Source organism: Candoia aspera, chromosome 4 (genome assembly GCF_035149785.1).
Source record: "Candoia aspera isolate rCanAsp1 chromosome 4, rCanAsp1.hap2, whole genome shotgun sequence".
Taxonomy (NCBI): Eukaryota; Metazoa; Chordata; class Lepidosauria; order Squamata; family Boidae; genus Candoia; species Candoia aspera.
In genome coordinates this window covers 117,627,087-117,647,125 of record NC_086156.1, presented here as the reverse complement: position 1 = coordinate 117,647,125, position 20,039 = coordinate 117,627,087, and the positions used below count along the sequence as shown (strand labels likewise).

The 20,039-nt window shown below is 53.1% G+C and overlaps 1 protein-coding gene across 1 annotated transcript; it reads left to right on the top strand.

Annotated features, from left to right (window-relative positions):
- The first annotated feature begins 898 nt into the window (after positions 1–898).
- Positions 899–14,459, top strand: TP53 (tumor protein p53). Its single transcript, XM_063301686.1, has 10 exons — positions 899–993; positions 5,561–5,691; positions 6,017–6,337; positions 8,214–8,400; positions 9,235–9,347; positions 9,907–10,016; positions 11,052–11,173; positions 12,283–12,404; positions 12,569–12,675; positions 13,594–14,459. The coding sequence occupies exons 2-10, from the start codon at positions 5,584–5,586 to the stop codon at positions 13,682–13,684; spliced, it is 1,281 nt and encodes a 426-aa protein (XP_063157756.1). The 5' UTR covers positions 899–993; positions 5,561–5,583; the 3' UTR covers positions 13,685–14,459.
- The last annotated feature ends 5,580 nt before the right edge of the window (positions 14,460–20,039 follow it).

Sequence of the window (20,039 nt, the reverse complement as noted above, 5' to 3'; positions counted from 1 at the left end):
GCAGTCGTCGGTGGAGAACGCTCCCGGGTCCCCAGTCCCATTTCCCTCCCGCATTCCAGAGGCAGGCCAGGGCGGCTCTCCCAAACTTTACTTCCTGCAGAACCCGCTAAAGCCAGCCGAGGTGGCCTCGCCCCCTACAGAAATTGAGACTCCAGCTCCTATAATTCCTTGCTCCTGATCGATGAGGTCATAGGAACTGGTCCAAAAACCTGGGAGGCGCCAGTTGCCAGCTGGGGAGAGCAAGAACTGATGAGGGGGTGTCTCTTTGAGCTGACTGCCTCCACCTGGTTCAGCCCCCGCCCCCCATCTGGGGAGCTGCCTGCCCTGAGAGGCTACCTCGGTGATTCTCAACCATGGCTGGTTTAAGAGGGGTGGACTTCAACTCCCAGAATTCCCCAGCCAGCGATGCTGGGAGTTGAAGTCCACCCCTCTGAAACCACCAGAAGTTGAGAAAGACTGGGCTACCTCCTTTGTCCCGTTTATCTTGCACGATAGACTGCCCCCGAACATGAAGGCTCGCTTACAAAATCTGTCAAACTTCCCAGTTTCCCTTGCAAATTTCTTCTATTTCGGGGTGGGGGGGTGCTCATTAGCGTTAAGAGAGAGAAGGGGGCGCGGCTTCCTTAGCGAGCTTCAACTTCCTGATGCTGGGGGTGATGGGACCTGTAGTCCTGCCCAGCGCGCCTCGAAGGCGGCGGCTTTTTCTGCCCGGGGCTGGGGGGGGAGGAGGAGGAGAGGAGGAGGAGGAGGAGCCCTTCCAGGCGGCAGCGCCACAGGTAGAGCTCTCCCCTGGGCGACCACGCGGTGCCCGGGAAGGTGCCCTCTGCCCGCCACCACGCCCCCTCCCGCGGCGGCTCTCGCGCCTCCCCTCGCGAGAACGGGCGGGGGCCGGGGAATCCCCGCCGCGTGCGTTCTGCTGGCCGGGCCGGGCTCGGCGCGGCCAGTCGCTGGCGGAGAGCGGCGGGGACGGGAGCAGGGCTCGCAGCTGTGCCGGTAAAGACGGAGCCGCCCGCGGGCCGGGCTTCGGGGGAGGGGGCGCTCGGCGCGCGCCGGCGGCGGGGAGGCGCCCGCGCCCCCGCTCGCTTTCGCCGCTGACTCACCGCGGCGCTTCCGCCCGGCTCCGGATCGGCGGTGGCTCTGCGGAGCGACAGTCGGAAAGGGGGGCGGAACGCCCGGGGCCGCCGCGGTCGGAGGCGGAACGCCGGTCCTCCCGTTCCCCCGCGACCCGCCCCGCCCCGCCCCTGCCCTCCCGCGCGGGGCGCAGAGCGGACGGCGGTCGCCCCCTCCGTCCCCGGCGAGCTCCCGGCGCCTCGATCGGAGCGGGGGTGGCGGGGAGAGGATCCCCCCCGCCTGCGAAAGTGCCCGCTGACTCGCTTGGCCTCCCCCCCCGTCCGGGCGGGGAGACCGGGGAAGGCGCGAGTGCTGCCCCCCCCGCAAGTACCTGCAAGCTGCTTAGGAGCTGCTACTGCCCCCCCCGCCCCCAAATTTAACTTCCTGGAATTGGAGAGACTTTGAAAAGAGAGGGGAGGGGTGCGGGGGCCTCGCTGTGGCTGTCTTTTGGGGGGCGAGCTGGGTCGGGGCTCTTGGCCCCCCCGCCCCGCGATATTTTAACAGCCCCTCCGGGGCGTCGGGAGGGAGGGAGGGAGGGAGCTCCCTCCTGCTCCGCAGACGCCTCGCGCCGGGCGCCCCGGTGCAGCCCCGGCAAGCCGAGCGCGCGCTGGAGCCTCCGCGCGGGCCCCGGGCTCCCCTCTCGCCCCCCTCCGGGACACCTGGAGGGCACGGCCCGCTCCGGCACTGGCCGTGGCGGCCGAAGGCACCGTGAGAAGCGGCGGGGCGGGGGCGCTGAGCGGGAGCGCCGGCGGGCATTCCTCGCTGGCAGCGCTCGGCCCTCGCACGCGCCGCCTCTGAAAGGGAAAGGAAGCGCTTCTCCGGGGATACGGCCTGAGGGGAGGAGCGGTAGTAGTTTCCCTTCCGCCCCCCCCGTCACGGAACGGTACAGCCCCGCCGCCCTGCCCCCGCCGCGCGGGAGGTCCGGAGAGCGGAGCGGCCTTTTCGGCGCCCGCGGAAGCGCCGATGCCACGCGTGCCCGGGCCGACGGCCGTGCCCGACGGGCGCCGGGGTGAAAACTCTCCTCTCCGCTTCTTCAAAGAAGAGCATCGCGCAACTGCCCGCTTAAGAGCGCAGGGAAGGTGGGTTGGGGGGGGCGCGTTGAGACCGTGCCCGCTTTCCGCAAGGAAACAGGATTCTGACCTCTCTCTGAATGAAGGTGGCCTTCATTGCATTTTTATATATCGTAACTGCAGTGTATATTTATTATTTTATTGATTATTTTGTTGTAGACTGCCCAGAGTCCCCCTGGTGGGAGGAGAAGGGCGGTGACAAATTTGAAAAATAGATAAATAGATAAAAATAAAATCTTCCACAAAGCAGGCTGCAGCCATTCTAGAATGAGGCACAATTAAATACCACGGAGGAAGCCCAAACTGAGCAGGGTGGCCAACTCCAAAGAAAATCTGTTTTTTTGTTCGTGTATGTCCAGTATTGCAGTCCGTGGGAATCGCAGTCTGCCGGATGGGGAAGTGGCGAAGCCCAGGAGAGGCTGGGTTTGTGCCTGGCATGCTCGGCCCAATTAATAAGCACGCCAGGGATGGAGATATAAAACGTTTTATTCTGCGCAGACAAAAAGATCCCTGGGAACCAAAGCAGGCATGCCCCAGACCAAACCCCACATTTTATAAGTTGGCAAGACAGGTAGCATTTAGCAAAACAGAGCAAGGGGTGTTTCTTATTAGCAAAACAAGGGAAGGGGTGTTTCTGCTCCCAAGACTGGTGATGGGAGAATCCAGTCTCTGCCAGTCATTTGTAGGCATTATTAAGCACTTGCAGTTGGCCAAAGTGACTTTATTCAGATGCGGATGTCATGACTAACCCAGGGTTTCTCAACCTTGGCAACTTTAAGCTGTGTGGACTCCAACTCCCAGAGTTCCCCATGCTGGCTGGGGAATTCTGGGAGTTGGAGTCCACCTGTCTTCCAGTTGCCACGGTTGAGAAACGCTGGCCTAAACCATGACTCGATACATCACAGTAAACCAGGTTGGGCAAAGAGTAAAGAAGTAAGCCAGAAATTGAAAGCAAGGAAATTAAAGGCATAAAATAAGAAAAAATAAAGGAAACAGCATAATCTAATGTACACCAATACTGTTTACCCAGGGAGGAGGTGTTAAAAAAGGCACCCCCCCCAGCCCTTTATAAAAATGTACACTATGGGTGGCATCTTGCCTTTTTTCGACCAAACACTTTTTTCTGCCCACTCCTTGTCTCTAATGCCAAACCACCTCAACGCATTTCATGCAGGTCCCTCCCTTTATATTCAATTCATTTCGGATTGATTCGTATTTGACCTCCTTAATTTACCCCACACATTTCTGGAATGCTCCCTTCCTGGTGCATTCCACAGACTTTTAAAGGGCTCCTGGCATACCCTACTCTCACTTCCCGGTATCATTGTGGGCAGAAACACTTTTATACACAGTCCTGTCGGCTTCCCTTTTTTCATCATTTTTGTCATCTTTAGTAAACGCTCTAGCAAGGAATGCATCTACTGTTAGCAGATTGCTAGGAAAGCCTTTGGCCCAGGAGAGACCAGAAAAGTCACAAACCAGGCATTTCTATAAAAATAATTTTATTTACAGAAAACAAACATATTTAAAGGCTGTTTGCTGAGAGGAGAGATTTCTCTCAGCTGCATATTCTCTGCAAGCCTATGCAGAAGGGAAACTGAAACTAAAACAAGTTCAGGCAAGTTCCTCCCTTAGGCAATGCAACCATTAACAGGTGAAAAGGGGTCAATTAAATTCAACCTCTTCACCCAGCCAAAATGATTAGTTACCATAGTAACCTTAATCTGTAGTAGAAAACATATTAACATCTACTTCATCTGATTTTTCAACGTTTATATATAACTTGTAATTGTTCCCTCTGCTTTCCCGGTCCATCACAATTGGTCTCTGACCCATTCTTTTAGATCCATAGTCCTGGTTGCATCATACAATCCATCCATCATTTTCCGCAAATCACTTGTCTTCTGAGCCAATTCAGCACATGCTGAAATTTGTTATAAGAACAAAATCAAAAGGGACAAATAAAAAAACCCTGGGGTGGGGTGGGGGAATCCATGAGAGAAGGTGGAAAGTGAGTTCATGCATTGGGTTACACAACAATCTAGCTAGCTTGGGAATAGTTCGTGATCTCTCTAAACAGGCCACCATTGATTATTACAATTAAACAGATCGTGGCTTAGAAAGAAAGCTGCCGTTCTTTCCCACAAAATGAGGCACAAATTTAGTAACTGTAATTGCAAGTTAAAACTATAGGGATTGCCCCAAATGATACGTGGGGAATTTTGTGGATACAGATACAGCTTCTAATTAAGTTTAGGCTTGGGAAAGCATGCAGGTACATTCATTTTTCTCTCCCCGTAGCAATCGTCATGCACAAGTGGGAAAAGCAGAAATGGGAAGTTTATTTTAAGTACCTGCTGATTGTCTCCTCTGAATTTGAAACCACCCAGTAACTCCAAGCTGAATTTGCAATCCAGCCCTCATTAAGAAGGCCATTGGTCAAAGTCAGCATGTGTTATACAGGTAGTCCTCGCTTAACAACCACAATTGAGACCAGAATTTGGGTGCTAAGCGAAGCAGTCATTAAGCAAATCCGACCAGATTTTACGAGCTTTTTTGGAGGTTATTAAGCGAGTCACTGGGGCAGTTAAGCAAACCACATGGTCATTAAGCGAATCAACATGGTTCCCCAATGGTGACGATGGGATGCTGTGACAGTCATAAATGCAAACCATTTGCCAAGCGTCCAAACTGTGATCACGTGACCACGGGGATGCTGTGATGGTTGTAGGTATGAGCATCAGTTGCCAGTTGTTTTTCAGCGCTGTTATAAGTCTGAATCATCACTAAATGAATGGTCATTGAGTGAGGAATACCTGTAATGCAAGACACTAGGAACTGGTGGATAGTTCTGCACCTTGTGGCGGAGAGTTCCGTAGACGTTTTTTCTTTTAGTTGCTTGACCAAGGGGTGCAGATTCAATTGAAAGGACCGTCAGCTGCCTTAACTTCATTGGCCATGGGGTGGCAGTATAGAGCAGCCTTCCCCAAATGAGAGCCCTCCAAGAGCTTGCGGGAGGGCAGGTCCCAGAATTCTCTGGAGTCCCTTCCGCCGTGCTGGCAGGGAATTCTGGGAATTGCTGTCCCAGCACATCTGGGGGACACCGGGAAGGAAAGACGGTATAAATGCAGCAGATCAATACGTACCAACCAAAATGCATGCTCTGTGCTGGTCCTGAAGGCTGATGCTTGCCAGCTGGAGCATATTCACTATAAAGTGGGTCGCTTGGCACCACCGCCGCCTAAGGACTGGGGAAGAGGTGCTGCTCCTTGGCACATTTTGAGAGAGAGATGCTGTAAAATGAAGACATGCAACCTTGGATTATGTGCAGGCATGGACATTTGAGGCATCCTTGAGTCTTTTCTCTTTTTTCTTCCTAGTTCCCCACTGTAAAAAAAAAACCATGGATCAAGTGGGGGAGGAAGATGCGAGCCCGCCGCTGAGCCCGCCGCTGAGCCAGGGGACCTTTCAGGAGATATGGACTTCTGAAATCATGGTCAGCCCTTTCTTGGTGAGTGTGGGGTGCAACCTCAGCAACTTTAAGGTGGGTGGACTTCAACTCCCAGAGTTCTGGGTGTTCAAGTCCACCCACCTTAAAGTTGCTGAGATTAAGAAAGCTGGCTGGTCATCCCACAGCATCTGGGAGGGGTCTTGAATGTCCTCAACAGGGGGAGGGGGGCTTCTGCGTGCCAGGCAACTCCAGCTGTTGGGCCAGGTTGGTCTAGAGGGACCCTGATCCCTGACTGGCTTTGCCTACAGGTTGATCGATGGTTAATCCAAGCTGGCTTGCTTACTGATCTGATTGGCGTGGGCTCAACCCGTTTATATGTTCCTAGGATTCGCAGCAGCTGACGACCTCAGCCCAGCTTGTCGCCCTGCCCTTCCCCGAGGAGGGGGGCAGCCCCATGGAGCAGGCTAACTTCAGTCTGCTGGATTCCCTCATCTCCCCCACCGCCAGCCCAGTTCCTCTTGCAGAAGGCTTTGCCGTCCCGCCCCTGGATGACTACTCGGCGGGCCCCGGGTTCACGCACCACCACCCGGAAGACTATCCTGCTGGGGGCGGCTTCGCCTTTCCTCCCACCGAAGACTACCCTGGGGATTGCGGCTTTGGTCTGGAGTTTGAGCAGTCTGGGACCGCCAAGTCCGTCACCTACACCGTATGAAGTGGGGCTGGGGGGAGTTAAAGGGGGCCCGGGTGTCCTTTTCCCCCCACATGTGTCCTCTGTCTCTAGCATCCGGGGGGGTGTCAAAAAAGCCAAGGTGGCGTCTGTGACCACGTGATCCACCCCCTTCCCCTGCGGATTGGTGTGCACTAGGTCAGCGTAACCTAGGCTCGCTTTTCCTGCCCGGCAGTCTTTGGTTTCGGCTGTTGCCATCGATCCTGGTCCCCTGAAAGGCACAAGGTGGGGTCTTCGGACCCATCTTGCGCTGAATATGGGTCTGTAGAGGTGCATAATTCAGTGTTTCTCAACCTTGGCAACACTAAGGTGGGTGGACTTCAACTCAGATTCTGGGAGTTGAAGTCCACCCACCTTAGAGTTGCACGTTGAGAAATGCTGGTTTAGTTCTTACATGGGTTAAGACTGGGCACTGCAGCATCCTCATGCTTCTGAGCTACACCTCCCAGCCTCCCTCATGGGTGACCATGCTGGGAGATACAGCTGCATCTGGAAGAAGCTTCTCCAACGTGGTGCCCTCCCAGGGGTGCCCTTTTGGGCATCCTGTGAGCCAGACCCCCAGTCTATCTGGAAGATACCAGGGAGGGGGCTGATGGTTTACCCAGAAATTAAAGAGGTTTTCAGACTTGCTTCCTATCCGCTGTTGCCAGGATTGATTTCCGAGGCTGGGGTGCTGCCACCAGGAAGGGCTGGATCTAATTTTTCAGTCCGTCCCTGCCTTTAAGCCTCCCCTTTCCCCCAAGGAAAGTTTCAAGCCGACAAGAGAGTCAGGGGGGAGGGGGATTTTGAATAAATTAGGAGCTGCTTGCTTCCCACAATACGTGTCCCTCCTGCCACCCTTAACTCATATATTAAAAAATACATTTAAATGTGCTGAACGCTGGCCCCCGTGCTGCCAGACCTTTGTGGCGCTGGGGCCACGCCCAGGTTGCCCTCCCAGCGGTAAAGTGTACCGTTAATTGGGATTTAGGCGTATGTGGACCCCACGGGCGCATGGGTGGCGGAGCACATGCTCGGCCCACATCACTGGGCGCAGACACAAATCTTTACAATGCATCTTTTCGTGCGCCTCGGGCAGGAAGGATGAGGCTAGGAGAAAACCGTTCGCTTCCCCTCTCATGCTGCTGGTCTTGGAAATCCCCCCCAATTGCTTGTACCCCACAGGAATGTAGTTTGCAGCTTTGGGGAGACCTGTGCCCTGAACCCCCAGCCTTTAAACTTACCTCTTCGGTGGCTCCCCGATTTTCGTAGCCATGACTTGCACGCTAATCCGCTTCTTAGGGGCTCTGTCGGCTACCCATTTCGTGAACTGGGTTGACTGCCCACCCCCCCGCTTCGGTTTCAGCATGCGCACCCAATGGCTGTGCTTTCTCGAAGCAGGGCCCAAGCAGAGACCACCCCGTTCCGTCTCCCCCTGCCCTGTGCACACCCTCCCCAGCAACAAGCCTGGACATGTGTCTCTGCTCCGCCTGAGATTTTGCAGACGCCCGTCCCAGGCGCTCCAGCGCCCCCTTGCCTGCACATGGCAAGAAGGGGGGATGGGAGGGGGCTGCTGGATTGCAGCCCCCCCAGCGGCCCAGATTTCTTATCTTGCAATGAAGGCAGAAGAGGCCATGAAGTTGAGTTGGAAGACCTGCTCAAGGGGGCGCCTGGTCTGACTGAAGCCTTTGGAAGAAAAGGGGGAGATAGTGATGGGGGGGGGATGAGAAAAAATAGTGCCTGGGTTCTCCTGTAAACTAGTTACAGGAATTAATTTAATTTAATTTAATAATTTAATTTATTTATTTTCCTTCCCCCCTCCTCTCTCTTCCTCTTCCTCTCTAATTCTCACGGATCTGAATTTCCTCCGCCCCAGTACTCCCCGGAGCTGAAGAAACTCTTCTGCCAAATGAGCAAAACTTGCAAAGTGCTGATTAAGACGCAGGTGGTGCCCCCGCCAGGCTCCACGGTCCGTGCCATGGCAATTTACAAGAGGTCGGAGCACATGGCTGAGGTGGTCAAGCGCTGCCCCCATCACGAGCGGCATCCGGATAACAACGACGGTGGGCCTCTCTCGCCGGCAGAGGCAAAGGGTTTTGGGGAAGGGGGGTCCTCTGGGACATGTGGGGGTGGGTGGGCGGGTGGGCTGCACGTGACCTGGATGCCCAGACCACTCCAGGCTCAAAACTTGAGGGGTGGAGAGAGAGGGACACTCTGCACATGTTTGAAGACCTGTGTCCTCTTGCGGGGCTAGGATCCTCCCCCCGTTACCAGAGCCTGTTCCTTGCAGGAAGACAGGATCTGGGGCCAGTACTCTGCCATGAACTTCCCCAGGTCATATGGGGTCAGTCGACATCTCTCAGCCTAACCTACCTCGCAGGGTTGTGGGGTGGATAAAACCCAGCATATTCCCACCCACCCCTTCCTGGGAGGAACAATTGATGTCCTCCAGGTTGGGGAAAGCTCAAGGAAGTGAGCCAAGCCACGTGCTTGTCTCACTTCCTTGAGCGTTCGAAGTCCTCCCGCTGGCTTCCATCGGAAGAGGAGCTGGGCTTGGGGTGGGGGAGACGTGGGGATCCAGCAGATGGAAGTTCCTCTCAAAGGGGGAACCCCAGCATATTCCCACCCACCCCTTCCCAGAAAAAACCCTTGATGTCCTCCAGGCTGGGGAAAGCTCAGGAAGTGAGCCAAGCCACGTGCTTTGAGGCAGGCTGGCAAATAAATGGAAGGGCGAGAAGTAATTGGGGGGAACGTTCTTCTCACTTGAATTGGGGTTGTTAATTGGGGAGCATTCAGCCTCCAGCACGAAGCTTCTGCCATTACACTGAAAGTAAGAAGATCTAAACTCCCCCGTTTTCTTCCCTCTCCCCCCACCCCCCACTGGTGTTTTTGGACAGGCGTGACCCCCGCTGACCATCTCATCCGAGTCGAGGGGAACCCCCAGGCCCAGTATTACACGGATAGAGAGAGCAACCGGCACAGTGTTTCCGTTCCTTACCAGAAGCCTCAGGTGTCCAGGAGGGGGTGGAATGGGGAAAGAGATGGGGGTGGGTATTCCCTTTGAAAGCTCAGGTGTGATTTGGGGGTTCATCCCAGCCCTCCCCATCTTCTATTTCTTTGCCCAATTGTCTGCTGAACAGAGGGTCTGTATTCTGGAAATGCTGGGCGGGTGATTCTAGTTCCCAAGGTCAGGTACACTGCTCCTGAATATGGCAGCTTCGTCATGAGAAGCTGCCTGCTCTGGGAATTGGTTTTAAGAAGGAGGCACATGCAACCAGCCCAGTTGCAGCTTCTGAGCATGTTCAAACGCCCTGATTTTGGGGTGGGGGAAAGCAGGATTGCAAAGTTTGGCGTTTCAATTCTGCTGATGCTAAAACTTGGCTAATCCGGTTTGGATGGCTGGCTCTTGTGGCGGTGAGCTCCGTTTGCCCCACGTAAAGTCCCCCCCCCCTTTTAATTAGTTCCTGGTCTCTTCCCAACTTCCTCCAGGCCTTGAGAGCAACTTGGGGGGGTGGGGGGCGTTGAGGAGAGACTGAATATTTGTGCAAAATTCTTTTTCTGCCCTGCAGGTGGGGACAGATTGTACCATCATCTTGTTCAATTATATGTGCAACAGTTCTTGCATGGGCGGAATGAACCGGCGCCCCATCCTGACCATCCTGACTTTGGAGACTGCCCAGTGAGTTCTCTTTCTCTTCTCATCCTCTTCCCCAGTTCCAGGTGGTTGGCCACAAAATCATAGAATTTGATTGGAGGGGACCTTAGAGGTCATCTAGTCCACCCCCCTGCCTAGGGCAGGAATCCTCACACCTTCCTAGACAAATGGCCGTCCCGCCTTTACTTGAAAATCTCCAGTGATGGAGCCCCACGATGCCCGAAGGGAGTCTGTTCCCCAGCTTCAGAGATCTTGCGGTCAGGAAATTCCTCCTTATTTCAGTTTTGGACCCCCCTCTGTAAAGCTTCCACCCGTTGGTTCTGTCTTATCATGTGGGGCAAGAGTTTGGCAGCCCTTGGAAGCCCAGGAGGTGCCCCACTTTCCTTCCAGTTCGGCTTAACCAAGAATGCTGGCTAGCTGGTTGTGGAAAGGTGAGGGAGAAGAATTTGCCTGGAGTTACTCAGGTTTTAAATGGGTGAAAACACCAAAGGGGTCAGGGGCATCTGCAGGGGGTGATGTGCGCGGCCGTGCGATCGAAGCCCCGCCTCCTTTTTTACATGCAACGGACGTAAAAAAGGAGGTGGGCTTTGATCTCACGGCCGCACACATCACCTTGACTTTTTGACCCAGGCATGCATGCGTGGAAACCCCCAGTCAGGAATGCAGCATTGTGTGGACCCCACTTCCCTGAGAAGTATAAGGGAGAGCTGCAACGTTCAATTTAGCAGAAGTGTACTGCATGGCATGGCATGGTATTTAATTACCTTTACTTACCTACAGTAACTTCCCTTCCTTCACCACCAACCTTACTTTATGACCTAGAATTTGCAACCGCATCTTGGCTGGTGGCTCTTAGCAGTTTACAGAAAGGAAAACAACAGTATCAAACGGGTGAAACCACCCAAAACACAGCTGTTCCTTTAAATGAAGGCAGTACCCCCCAGGTTTACCCACCCCGCTGGACCGTCGGCGTGGATGTGGCACCGGCTCTGCAGGGGGAGGCGAAAGATTTCCTTCCATCCTGCAAAGTCTTCAAGGACCCGTCTTCTTTACTCATAGGGGGGAGGTCCTGGGACGCCGATGCTTCGAAGTCCGGGTCTGTGCCTGCCCGGGACGAGATCGACGGTCCGAGGAACACACCTTTCAGCAAAAAGCAAATTCCGCGGGAAAACCTAAAAAGGGTGCGTTTGAAGGGCCCCATCAGCTGGTTGTGTTTGAAGGGCCCCATCAGCCAAGGATCTGTAGGAGGAAGGGGCATTGCAGAGAAGTTGCATTATTAATTGCTGGCATCCAGAGGAGAAAGGGGGTGGAGGGCAAAAAAGTCAAAGCAGTGGCTGCACCGCAGAATCAAAGTGATGCACCTTTGTGATGCCGAGCACGGATTCTGAAGAGCAGTGTTTCTCAACCGTGGCAACTGGAAGATGTGTGGACTTCAACTCCCAGAATTCCCCAGCTAGCATGCGCTGGCTGGGGAATTCTGGGAGTTGAAGTCCACACATCTTCCAGTTGCCACGGTTGAGAAACACTGCTGTAGGGGGCAGAGGGAATGGCCTTGAGGGACAGGAGGAAGGGCCCCAACCAAGAGGATGGTGGGATAAAAGAAACCTGAGTCCGGGGTAGAACTGTAACCTGAGAAAGTGTCTCAGACAAGCCCCTCCCTGGTTCTCATGAAGAGAAAGGGAAGGAGGGAGGAGGCGCTTTCAGACTTGGAAGATTTTGTTGAGTTATAAGAAAAGCATTTTATTGTTAAACCGCCCAGAGTCCCCCTTTCCTGGGGGAGATGGGCGGTAATAGAAGTTTGAAAAAGGAAGGAAGGAAGGAAGGAAGGAGTATTAACCTGCTGGCTTTGGTTGTCTGGTCTGCCTTGAAGGGCTGATGGATACGCCGGTTACTCTTCTAGCAATTGCGATGTAATTGCGGTTCACGAATGAAGTCCGGGGGGGTGGGGGGCAATGCGAGGAGAAAACCTGTTTTTCTCCAAATCCTTCGAGGCTGTGGAATGATCCGAGGAAATAGGTAGGAGATCCAGGCTGGATCACGGGGAAGGGTTAACCTGCAGGACTCACTGCCACAGGATGCTACAGTTCAGACTAGTTGGCCTGAAAACAAGCAGGGAGACGGGGCATCCGAGGAGAAAGTGGTCAAGGGCGGACACGGGCTCCCAGCTGACCCTAAACTCGGTGTATTTGGGAAGTTCCTCTTGGTCTCCTTTTCTGCCGGTGGGCTTCCCGGACAGAAGAGGAGGGGGCCTCGGCTGCTGAGTTCCTCTGATTTGCCTCTCTTTCTCCAGCTCCTTTGCAAGGCAGGCTTCACGGTGCCGCTAGCCGGAGGCCAGAGGCCGGTGCGCCGGAGGAAGACGCACCTGGACGCGAATCGGAAGACGAACGCGTACCTGAAGTTTACACCCTCCAGGTGAGATGCGTGTTGGGCCTGTGTTGGCGCTTTTCCCTTTTGGGAGAGGGCCGAGGGACGGCCACTGCCCTTTGGCCCGGCCTGGGAGGAGGGCCGGGAGAGGGGGAGGCAGGAGCAGGGCAGTGTTGGTCCCTTGCGTTTGAACCCTGGGCATTGCTTTCCAGATTCGCAACCGCAAGCACTACTTGATGCTGAAGAGGATCCTGGATGCCCTTGAATTCCAGGAAGCCGGCCAGCAGGAGGATCTGGAGAGATGCAAATCTGGGAAAAGGTGGGCAACGGCCCCCAAACCCCATCCATGCGGAAGCGGCAGCTGGGTTCGCCCGTGGTGTGGCACCAAAGGGGTGTCTGCAGCATAGTGCGCAAATCCAGCCTTTGTGGCTTTGGGCTCGGCGTTCAGCGAGGCTTCTGAATCCTAGGAAGCCGTTTTTCCCATTCCTGGGCACCGCGAGGGGAATCCGCCGGGTGTGGTGAAAGGAGCCAAGATGGCCGACACAGCAGTGCGACCGAGGCTGCGCCATCTGGATGTTGTGGGCCGCACCCTGCAGACTCCCTGGGCAGCACCCTGGAAGGAGGATTCAGAGAAGCCAGAGTAGGTTCAGAGAAGAGTGACGAGGAAGATCAGGACTAGAAACTTAAGTCCTCCAAAGAGGGATGGAAGGGCTGCTCGGCCCTGGGAAGAGAAGATGGAGGGGTGAGAATAGGATGGTCCTCCTGAAATGCGTGCAGGGAGGTCAGGATGCGTCCCCCAGCGATCCAGAGGGCAGGATGCAGAAGAATGGAGGGAAGTTGCAGGGAGGCTGATCCGCAAGGGACGGGCAAAGCGACGGTCTCCCCTTTGCTGGAGGCATTCAGGCAGAGGCTGGAGAGCCCTTTTGTCGGGGTTGCTTTTGAGAGGGGTTCCTGCCCTGAGCAAGGGGTGGGCTGGATGGCCTCAAGGGTTCCTTCCAACACCTAGAAATCCTGGAGGTGCTTTAATTTGGATCTCTGCACAGAGCAAAACAGTGGCCTATATTTCTGACTACTTGCCCTGTTTCAGGGGCCAGATGCCTGAGGGGCTGCATCCCACCCTTCTGTGCTGGGGGGGTCAGACTGACTGCATCCCAGCCAGCTGCCCTCCGATGGGTGATGATTCTGCCTGCCTGGGTTGCAGCTTGGCTCACTGACTGGGGCTCTTTCCTCTCTCCAGCATCCTGAAGAGCCGGAGACGAGGACCCCGGTTTGCTTCGCCCCATCAGAAGAAAGTCCGGGTGAAGGACGAGATGCAGGACTCTGACTAATGCTGCCCCCCCACCACACCCCTTGGCTGCTTTGGGCTTTCTTTGTCCTTCCCTGGCACCCTTCCCTAGTTCAGGGTTCCAAGGATGCTCATTTCCTGATCCAGCATCTTCCTCAAGGGCCCCTCGGCTTGCCTCGGCACATCTGGAAGGGGTCCCCATCACCAGCTGCCATTTGCAGCCCATCCCCTGGTCCCAAAACCTCTTGGTTAGCTGGGGGCCCTTGAGAATTCCCCCTTGCTATCAACTTCCCCATCCCCTAAAGATTTGCAAAAATTGCCTTTCAACCTGGTGTTAAAACGTCCTCCCTGGATTTCACACCCACAACCCAGGTGGGGGACACTTGCTAAAGGCTGAGCTTTGGGAAGAGGGGTGCTCAAGGCTGGTCCTTGACCCTGATCCTACACTGAAATGTTCCTGCCCCTCCCCACCTGCAAGGATTTGCTAGCCCAGTGTTTCTCCCCATGGCTGGCTGGGGAATTCTGGAAGTTGAAGTCCACCCATCTTAAACTTGCCAATGTTGAAAAACCCTGGGCTAGTCTTCAGATCCAGTGGATTATCAAATTCTTGTTTGTTCGTTCAGTCGCTTCCGACTCTTCGTGACTCCATGGATCAGCCCAGGCCAGAGCTTCCTGTCGGTCGTCAACACCCCCAGCTCCCCCAGGGACGAGTCCGTCACCTCTAGAATATCATCCACCCACCTTGCCCTTGGTCGGCCCCTCTTCCTTCTGCCCTCCACTCTCCCCAGCATCAGCATCTTCTCCAGGGTGTCCTGTCTTCTCATTGTGTGGCCAAAGTATTTCAGTTTTGCCTTTAATATCGTTCCCTCAAGTGAGCAGTCTGGCTTTATTTCCTGGAGGATGGACTGGTTGGATCTTCTGGCAGTCCAAGGCACCCTCAGAATTGTCCTCCAACACCACAGTTCCAAAGCATCGATCTTCCTTCGCTCAGCCTTCCTGATGGTCCAGCTCTCGCAGCCATATGTTACTACGGGGAGCACCATTGCTTTAACTATGCGGGCCTTTGTTGTCAGTGTGATGTCTCTGCTCTTAACTATTTTATCGAGATTTGTCATTGCTCTTCTCCCAAGGATTAAGCGTCTTCTGATTTCCTGACTGCAGTCAGCATCTGCAGTAATCTTCGCACCTAGAAATACAAAGTCTTTCACTGCTTCTACATTTTCTCCCTCTATTTGCCAGTTATCAATCAAGCTGGTTGCCATAATCTTGGTTTGTTTGAGGTTTAGCTGCAAGCCAGCTTTTGCACTTTCTTCTTTCACCTTCATCATAAGGCTCCTCAGTTCCTCTTCGCTTTCAGCCATCAAAGTGGTATCATCTGCATATCTGAGATTGTTAATGTTTCTTCCAGCGATTTTAACTCCAGCCTTGGATTCCTCAAGCCCAGCATGTCGCAGGATGTGTTCTGCATACAAGTTGAATAGGTAGGGTGAGAGTAGACAGCCCTGCCGTACTCCTTTCCCAATCTTAAACCAGTCTGTTGTTCCGTGGTCTGTTCTTACTGTTGCTACCTGGTCGTTATACAGATTCTTCAGGAGGCAGAGAAGATGACTTGGTATCCCCATACCGCTAAGAACGTGCCACGATTTGTTATGGTCCACACAGTCAAAGGCTTTAGAATAGTCAATAAAACAGAAAGAGATGTTTTTCTGAAACTCCCTGGCTTTTCCCATTATCCAGCGGATATTGGCAATTTGGTCCCGAGTTCCTCTGCCTTTTCTAAACCCAGCTTGTGCATCTGGCATTTCTCGCTCCATGAACTGCTGAAGTCTACCTGTAGACTTAACAACAAGTCTGTTGTTAATACTTTTCATTTATTAATCTATTGCATCCTTTTATATGAGAGTTGCCTTTGACCAGATACTGGGGAATCTGTTCAGGACTACTTTCTTAATCACAGCTTAGCAATAAGAAGCAGATCTTAGACTGTTTAATGCCTGCTTCCACTTCAGCAGGTCCAATCTGTAAAGGGCAGCTTACTGTCCACTCGGCTTTCATAATGGTTAAGGACAGGGAAAACTATCTCATAGACAGGGTGGGGAGTGACGTGCGCAAAGTGCTGCCTTTTTAAACAGTGAAGAACCACCTTGATGTATAGAAGAAGTTGATGAATCCACAATAACTTTAAGAATTAAACCTGAAAATCAGCAGTACATTTAGGTTGTCATTAGCTATGTTTGCACTTCGTAGCACGCATGTGGGAGGCAGTTCTCGAGAATTCCTAATCAGCTTGAAAGGTAGTGGGACCAGATCCCTCAGTCCTTAGGTCAGGATTAAATTCAGATGTCACCGGAAGAAACGGGCCACTTGATATGACCTCAGGTTCACAAGGTTTGACTGCACCCTCAACCATTCTAAGTCTCGCCTGCTCCTTTGATCAGGGTCAGAACAACAATGCTTTCCTGAAAGAGTTTCCGTGCACTTTTTCAGTTTTGACCTTTCTGATGTGTAGAACTAATATAGCTGGTCTGCCATATTAGCTCAAATATGCTTATCCAATATGCTACATCATGCATAACTCTTAATTCTCCTGTAGTTTAGGTTTCCCGCGCCCCACTTTCCGTTTTTTGTACTCCCTTCCCAGCAGCTACTTTGAAAAAATTTTTGTACTTGATTCTTCTTGCTGACCTGAAACGTTTTATAACACTGCTTTTTATACTGAATAAAGGTTTCTGCTTATATTATTTTCCTTAATGTTGGCAAGAGCTGGTGATTTGGCCCACGGGAGCATTTGGATTCTAAACCAAGGTGGAAAAGTGGAACCCTCCAGCACTGTCTGGTTGGGCTGGACACAGTGGCTCCCTCATGAACACCAACTGCTGCTAGGTCTGGGTGGGAAAAACTCCATTTTGCAAAATTCTTTGAGCTCTTACGTTTTTCGTCCCCCCCTCCAAGATCTTTTGGATGGGGAAGGATTGGAAAAACATCTACTAACGCAGCCTTTCTGAACTTTTTGACCCTGGAGGAATCCTTTAAATACTTTCCAGGCCTCGGGGAAGCCCTGCACATTCAGGCTCAAATGTAGGCCAGAAGTTGCAAAACTGTATTTGTTTCCTGGGTAGGCCTGTCTATATGCATTCACAGTGTTCTTAAACTGAAAATGAAGAATGAAACTTGCCCCTTTAATGTGAAGTTGCCCAAATTTGAAATATTTTTAAAAATAATTTGTGATCTCCTAGGGAACCCCTAGTGATCGCTCACAGAACCCTGGGGGTCCACGGAAGCCTGGTTGAGAAACCCTGCGCTACGGAGTCATAAATGCTGGCCATTAACATGTTTTGCTGTTTTTTGTTTTTAAATTAAATAACAGCTGTGGGAGGGGGGCTTCAGTCGGCACAGGGCTAGGGGCAGAAGAGGCGTTTAAACCTTTCGCACCCAGCTCGTGCTGCAGTCTTATTTATTGCAGCAATTTCAATGCTGCTCTAGACCAAAACAGCTGGCTGGGGAATTCTGGGAGTTGAAATCTGCATGTCTTGAAGTTGCTGAGTTTGGGAAACATTGGCCCGGCTGGTGCATTCACACAGTGCAGTAAGCTGGGCGGCCTTCATCTTCATTGGTCTTTGGATGGCCTGAGTGAGACCATGGCGATTGTATTTATTTCCCCAAAATGGAATTGTCTTGCACTTGGCTGAGATCTGTCTTGTACAGAAATGCTTCAAGATTTTTGAGATGGGGGGAGCTTGGCTTTGGGGTCACCTTTGCACAACAGGCTTGCTTAATCCAAATCAAATGAAACGCACAGGGAACTGAACTGATGCACCCCAGTCCAGGAGTTTGCAGGCCACCCTTGGCTGGGTGTACACAACACGCAAAACTCCCAGCAAGCCACGTTTTTGGCTGAGCGTGCCACAGGGGCCCCAGTGCTGAGTTCTTCCTTGCCGTGGGGCTCTACCTGTTTTACTTCCCACCTGGTGCCAGGAGAGGGCAGCCCTGCTCCAGGGGAAAGATCCGGTTCGGCCCCTTTCACTGAAAAGCAAAATAATACGGCCTCTGAGTGGCTTCTGGAAAGGGGGTGCTGAAGCTGGGAAGGGTCTGGCTGTCTTCCCCTGCCGCCCGAACAGGGAGGGTCCCCAGAAAGAGAGAGGCTGAGCCACGTCTTGCAATTTTAGGCAGTTGATGCAAAGCTGATGGTGCCCGGCCATGCTCAGGGCTGTGTGGTTGGAGTGGGGGAACAGGCACTTGGGGAGACGGGGTCCAGAGAAGGGGAAAGAGAGCCTGTCCCTTCTCTTCCTTCAGCCCCAACTTCTCCCACCCCAGGCATTGGGGCTGGCCAAGAGAATCCTGGAATTATCCTCTGGTGACCTTGAGGATGGAGCCAGCAAAGGCCCATGGCTGGGGAAGGTGGCCTCCTCCCTGGCACAGCATTTCAGGAAGGAGAGGTGGCATTCCGAGGCCACTGGCTTCTCCAGCCTTTGGCCAACCCAGAGTTGGGAGATTAAATGGCTGATTTGCACCCTGAGAGCCGACTAAGCCCAAATGTCAACTTTCAGCCCGTAAAGAATTCCTCCGGTCCCAAAACAATCCCCAGCTCTCCTCCAGGGCTTCGGCGCCAGCCAGCTTCTCACGAGTATTCCCACTCTTGCTGCTGAAAATCCCCATAGCAGTTCAGGGCCAGGGCCAATGCTTCTCGCCACCTAACCATCTCGCTGCTTGATCTTTTATTTTAAAGTTTCTAGACCTCCTGTCTGCAAAGGTGCAAGAATTATGGTACACCTGGGCAAAGTGCTCAGAGATGGTTAGCAGGAAGGGAATTCCTGCAAAAGAAATAGTCATGGCAATTTATATGTTTGGCAGTCGTTTTACAGAGCACAGAGAAAAAAAACTTAAAAGAAATAGTGCTCAGGAGAAGATTGAAATGCTGCTGACGTACGAAAGCGGAGTTCTTTTCCATCTCTCCAGACGGAAGAAGGATGAGGGGCAGTTTTGCAAGGCAGAATGAAACGTGCTTCAGCTCTACTTCATCCCGACTTGACAATGTCCACAGGTCCTGGGACTGAAATTCCCAGAATTCCTATGCAGCATGGCTGGGGATTCTGGGTGTCCTCATTTCAACACCTCTGGAGGGCCAGAAGTTGGTTTGTTTAATTTTTATCCCGCCTTTATTACTGGTGAAGGGGCTCCCTTGCGACGTCCTTAGTTCTCACACAACTCCAGAGGTTGTTCTCTTTCACACCTGGAAAAGTCTCCTTCCACATGCATCCCCCACCCTAAAATCACACTTTTCTATTCTTCTGTCTGGTTTGTGTAATGTCTTAGGAGTACTAATTTGTATTCTTGGGTGCCCATCCAGATGTGATTCCAAGTTTCTTTGGACTTGCGCCTTTCCCACATTTTCCACACACCCCATACAGTGTTTCTCAGCCTCAGCAACTTTAAGAGGGGTGGACTTCAACTCCCAGAATTCCCCAGCCAGCCTTGATCTCTGGACTTAAGATGTGTGGACTTCAACTCCCAGAATTCCCCAGCCAGCCTTGCTGGCTGGGGAGTTCTGGGAGTTGGTCCACACATCTTAAAATGCTGAGGTTGAGAAAGACTGTTCTAGAAGTCTCTTTTTGCACTATCCAGAGCCAAAAAAGGGCAAGGTTGACAAATATTATCCAAGCCCCTCCCCTTGCATTTCCCCCACCCACAAATCCCATAAAGTGGCACAGCTGCTGCGGCTTCTCCGGCTTGCGCGAGGGTTAGCCTGAGCATGCGACGATTTAACTCCTTCCACGTCTGCAGCAAAGCCAAGCCAAGCAGTGGTCTGGGGGTTAAACATGTGGGTTGCGGTTCCTGGAAGCTGCATGCAATCTCTCTGAACCCATCAGCCTGGCTGCGGGGCTTGGCAGCTGCCGCCGAAGCTTCCTCGGCAATTCTCCACCTGGGAAAGCGGTCAGGGGAAGAAAAATGTGCAAAGCCAAATGTGGACGGGGTCTTTGGAGGGGAGACGTCCTGCCCCTCTGGATTCTGCAGTCCCAGAAGCTGGCCTGAGTTTGAGGCTCAGGGCCAAGGATAAGGCTCAGCCTTTCTGGGCAGCAGGTAAATGCAAGTCCCCGATGTCAGTTTCGTCTCAGGAGAATAGGTGGTGGGACAGACGATGGATATAAGCTATTTCACTTACACCCTCCTTGCTGCTCCAAGCAGAGGATGCTTGGTGCGATCCGCAGTACGGCCGTCAGGCTCCCGTGGGCTGGGACAATCGGCAGAAGACAGCCTTTTTCCCGTTTACTCCCCCAGCAAAAAGCTTTCGATGACCGCCGCTCCTCAAACCAAGTTCGTTTTCACCTTGGCTAGCCTGTTTGGATCGTTCCTTGGCGTCCAACCTTTTCCGAAACAGGGTTCGTGGCAGACAGAATAGG

Bases quoted from the DNA above. Each gene is read 5' to 3' on its own strand.
- TP53 (XM_063301686.1), top strand. From the start codon at position 5,584: ATGGATCAAGTGGGGGAGGAAGATGCGAGCCCGCCGCTGAGCCCGCCG. The intron at 5,692-6,016 runs GTGAGTGTGGGG...ATATGTTCCTAG, and splicing joins TCATGGTCAGCCCTTTCTTG to GATTCGCAGCAGCTGACGAC. The intron at 8,401-9,234 runs GTGGGCCTCTCT...GTTTTTGGACAG, and splicing joins GCATCCGGATAACAACGACG to GCGTGACCCCCGCTGACCAT.